The sequence below is a fragment of the Corapipo altera genome, unplaced genomic scaffold (genome assembly GCF_003945725.1).
Source record: "Corapipo altera isolate COAL_440 unplaced genomic scaffold, ASM394572v1 55, whole genome shotgun sequence".
NCBI classification, from domain to species: Eukaryota; Metazoa; Chordata; class Aves; order Passeriformes; family Pipridae; genus Corapipo; species Corapipo altera.
The window spans coordinates 16,353,281-16,358,176 of record NW_020884882.1 but is presented as its reverse complement, the minus strand read 5'-3'; the positions used below and the strand labels follow the sequence as shown (position 1 = coordinate 16,358,176).

Genomic DNA, 4,896 nt, shown 5'->3' with positions numbered 1-4,896 from the left:
GCCTGGGGTCAATGCAGATCTTCCCTGCCCTTTCTCTGCTTGTTTGATGTTGAAGACCCAGGAGAGCCTCTGGGGAGCCCTTCAAGCAGCACCAGCTTCCAGTGGGCGTCCAGGTAAGTCCAGCAAGCAGAAAAATCTATTCCAGAACACACCATGGCTTGGCACAATATTGGAATATGGATAATCATTACTGCACTCTGAGAGCGGGAAGGAGGATTAGAGGGAGCTCAGGGGCTTTTGAGCTGCTTGGATTCCTTGTGGAAGAGCACAGGGCTGTGAGGGGCAGACTGGGACTGTGCAGCTGAAGGAACCCAAAAGAAAAGCGAACAGAAATTCAGATACAACATAAGGTCTTAATTATTTTCTAGTTTCATATTGGGAAATTTTTTTGGGAGGATTTTGGTCCCCTCCCCAGGCAGCTGCACTGCTAAGGCATGGCAAGGCATAATGGGAGGTGGCCAGGATGGTTTAGAACTCAGTAACAATGTATTATTTTGGTTTTGCAAGGCCTTTAGCATGGCTGTTTTGAACAGTACAACACTGTTGTTGTTGTTGTGTGCTGTGGAAGTTTGTTCTAACCAGATAACTGCTATCAGATCACTCCTAGCAGCTGAGGGGGTAGGATTGCAGGGACAGGGCTCAGCTGTGTTCTCTGCTGGAAGGCTGGTGATCAAGGACTAGATATTGCCGAAGGTGGTTTGTTTCTTTTTTAATTTACACTTCCTTAACTCCTCAGAATCGTGCCAAGTGCATATTCATAACAGGAAGGTAACAAACCGTGCCATCAGCCCCAACACCAGGAATGCAGGTGCTGTAAAACTCAGCCTGAAACCCTTCCCAGGAGGGAAGGAGGAAGCAGATTGGATCATCTGCTCCCAGCCCCGTGCTCTCAAAGTGCAGGGGGTGGCTGGCATGATGCCTTTTGGGGGAGAAAACCAGAGAAGCCTCTAAATAGGACAAGGGGCCTTGTAATTCAGGCTGTGCTCTGGTATCTGGTGCGTTCTGAGGTGTGGGATCTGAGGGCTCGTCTCCTGGAGCAGCAGGAACCCTTAGTCAGGGAATGGCCACAGCTTGGAAACTGCTTGAGACAAGCAGCTGAAATCCTTGGGAAGGTTTCTGTCCTGACAGAAGTGACACTTAATCATGTGATTTCTCTTAGGGGTAATGATTATCTTAACATAAACCCACATCCATGTGGAAATCCTGTGAGCAGCATGAAGGCTCTGAAGTGGGGAGAAGCTAAGACTGCAGTTTATCAAGGAAACACAGGTAACAGACACTAAGTAAGATTTTGTTGAGCAAATAGTAAAAGAATAGCAGCAAATTGTCCTTTATCCCTTGGCAGTATCAGGTTAAACACAGAATGGTTTGGGATGGAAGGGAACTTGAAGCTCATCTTGTTCCATCCCCCTTTCCCAGGGCAGGAAACCTTCCTCTAGACCAGGATGCTCCAAGCCCCATCCTTGGATTAATCTGATCATATTTCAGTTGGAAAGTAAATCTCCACATGAATGAATATTGAAATATTGATAATCATTCCTGCACTTTGAAAGGCCTACACAGAGCTCCCAGTTCTGAGCTGTTGGACTGGACTCCTGGTGAAAGCACACACTGAGCAGGGAGCTGCAGCTCAGTCTTTCAGTGGCACCAATTCAGGTCCAAATCGAAGTTGTCTGAAATTTAAAAAAAAAAAAAAGGCTACTGATGGCCTGCAGATGCACTTTTGTATTTTTATTTTCAGTCAATTGTCAGGCTCATCCTGCAGGGTCTGGATTTGCTCCCTGGGTACTGATAGAGCTGGGCAGCTGGGATGTGCTGCTTGCTGTTATTGCAGAGATCTGAGATAGAGGAGCCTCGGGGCTGATGTGATTAAAAAAGATGGGATGTTCTGCTCCTTGGAGCCTGCCCCACTTCCACAGGAGCCAAATGGGAATGCAACAGCCAGTCACTCACAATCCAGTGCTGGCATGCAGCTCCGTGGGGCTGGAGGGGGAAAAGGGGGACACAAAGCACTCAAGCTACTCTTATCGTCAATAATAATTATTTATGCTTTGTGCAACAAAAAAACGTATAGCAAGTAACTGCAAAACTATAATTGAATGAGTTTTAAGAAACCTAATGCCTTTATTGCAAATGTCAGAATTCCCTGGTGTCATTTTCTTGTGCAATTTTCAGTGACTTTTCTTGCTGTTATCACACATCCTTTCCAGGTACAAGTGTTAAAGGTACAAATTCTTTGTGAAAGAAGGTTTTTCTCAAACTGAGAGCTGCTTTAATAGACACCAGTCTGTCAGAGGAAAACAAGACAGAAACAATAGACCTGGCTTAGTAACTGATTTTGGACCATCCTGAAGCTCCAATAATCCCTGGTATCATCCACCTTGAAAAGGCTCCAGGATGTTGCATGAAATTATTCTCAAAGCCTTATCTTTTAGCTGATACTCAAACCCACACGTGCTTCCTTGTTGGAACACAGAGTTTTATTTAACAGCAATTTAACTACTGGAGAAAATCCAATTTTTTAGGTAAGCTTGAGGCTGAAAGGCTATGGAGAACTGTCTGGTGTGGAGAAGAGGGAGCTGTCCCAAGGTAAGAAGGAAGCACACGTGGGGGAACCACAGTAGCAGGGCTTTCTCAGTCTGTTATCCTCCTCCAAAGGGTTGTGTTCTCTGCTGCTTCCCGGTGAATTATGGAACCTCCCAGAATAATCAAAGGACAGCTCCTCTCCAGCAGGAATGTCAGTGGCTGCAAACAGTGCCAGCCTGGGCACCATGGAGTCCACCCGGACGGGCACCATGAACAGGTTTGGCTCACAGGAGTGGTTCAGGAACCTGCCCACGTTCCCCACGCGCGTGGGGTCCACGAAGGTCTCCAGGACCCGCCCGTCGTGCAGGTGCTCCCTCACTGCTATGATGTAGTTGGAATCCTGGGGGCTCTGGGCCTGGATTCTCCTGCGTGCCTCGGCCAGGCCCAGCACCTCCCCAGCGTACTCACACACGAAGGTGCCCCGGGGGATGGGCTCCAGCGCCCGGACGCCCCAGCCCTTCCTGGGGGTGCGGAACACCTGGAGCCGCAGCCGCAGCCCCCGCTGCACCAGCCTGTTGGGGCACGACTCCCCGCACTGGCACAGGGCGTTGCACTCGAACACGGGCCTGGCAAAGCCCTCCTGCTCTGCCCCCCGCAGGCACGGCCCGCTGTAGTTGTCACCGCGGCCCAGGCAGGAGCACTCGGGGGCCGCGCAGGAGCCGCTCCGGCAGGAACACCCCGGGAAGGTGATCTCGGTGGGGTCGATCTCCCCGTCTGCCCCGGCCACGCTGTCCGGGCTGTACTGCAGAGAGAGCGACAGTCAGAGCTGGGTAGCGACAGTCAGAGCTGGGTAGCGACAGTCAGAGCTGGGTAGCGACAGTCAGAGCTGGGCAGCGCCAGGGCTTCGAACCAGAACCCTGAACCAGTTTGTGCCTGGCAACGAGCGAGCTCTGAACTGAAACCACCAACACTTCACTGCCCTCTAAATTTCTGACTCCGAGCCTGAACTTCTCGAAAATGTTTTAAAGGTTGCAAATCACGTATTCCATACGGACTGAAAAAGAATCAATAGTCTGTCAGTGCCTGAATTCTCAAAACAGTCTCTCAGCCTGAAAAAAAACGCTTAGTGGAAAAAACATGTCACGCTTAGTGGAAAAAACATGTCAGCTAATTACATCTCGTCTACTATATATGATTTTTATGTATAGAAATATCAAATGCATTTATTTATAAATATACTTTATGTATAAATGGTTTTATACACAATATTTATAGATTTAATTATTTACAGAATTATCGAAAGTATCATTAATTTCCTCCCCTTTCAAAACAATGACTACATAGAAGGTTAGTTTATACCTGTTCTTAGCCACAGAATTTCAAATACCCATTTATGTTAAAAAGGAAGATGCTTTCAATTTATCTCTTCAAATTGTTACATTCAAATTTCCTCTTAATTCCGCTAGAAAATCAGGTTCTGCAGTTACACCAATGCCCCCAGCAGGTGAGTGGTTATAGAACCACGAAGTGCTGTGAAATAAAAGCTGACAGACTTCGCTAAATTTGAAAGCCAAGATATAACGACAGCTACGTGTGTATTCTTATTTCCTTCTCAGCATTCGGCGTGCAAAGCTTTATTTAGCAGGCTGGGGGACGTGCTATCGCTAAATATTACATTTCACAGCAGTGAAACATGGCGGTGATTCCCCAAGTTTCTTTTTTTTTTTTTTGCCATAAACATCATCTTCTCACTCGCTTGGCTTTACTCACAACTAAGTCTAATAGTCCCTGGCCTGTCATATATTGCGCTGGCAAGGCCTCTCCGAGCGAGGGTTAGGTGAGATATTAGGAAGGAATCGCTGGCTGTGAGGGCGGTGAGGCCCTGGCAGGGGTTGCCCAGAGAAGCTGTGGCTGCCCCACCCCCGGCACTGCTCGAGGCCGGGCTGGAGCCCCCGCGGTGTGCGGAGGGTGTCCCTGTCCCCCTCCCCGGTGTGCGGAGGGTGTCCCTGTCCCCCTCCCCGGTGTGCGGAGGGTGTCCCTGTCGCCCTCCCCGCTGTGCCCCGGTCGGTACCTGGAAGCCCGGCGGGCTCTCCCCGGGCGGCCACAGCGGCACCGCCACGGGCTCGCTGCCGCCGCTCAGCTCCGCCATGGCCCGCCCTCGCCCCGCGCCCATTGGCTGCGCCCGGCCGCGGCCGCTCGCTGATTGGTCGGCGGGAGTGACTGACAGCGCCGGGGGGGCGGGCGGCGGCCGCCATGTTGTGGCGCTGCCCCTCAGAGGGGCGGAGCTGTGAGGGGAGACCCGCCCCGCCCGCCCACGATGGTCCTAAAGAGTGCCGCCCCCTTCCAATGGTCCTAAAGAGTGCCGCCCCC

General features: G+C 50.6%; 1 protein-coding gene across 1 annotated transcript; it reads right to left on the bottom strand.

Annotated features, from left to right (window-relative positions):
- Window positions 1-2,100: 2,100 nt before the first annotated feature.
- On the bottom strand, window positions 2,101-4,677 carry LOC113945997 (histone-lysine N-methyltransferase SETMAR). The gene is made up of 2 exons (XM_027640815.1): window positions 4,598-4,677; window positions 2,101-3,328 (listed from the first exon to the last, which is right to left on the bottom strand). Exons 1-2 carry the CDS (start codon window positions 4,673-4,675, stop codon window positions 2,546-2,548), a joined length of 861 nt encoding a protein of 286 aa, XP_027496616.1. The 5' UTR covers window positions 4,676-4,677; the 3' UTR covers window positions 2,101-2,545.
- Between the last annotated feature and the right edge of the window lie 219 nt (window positions 4,678-4,896).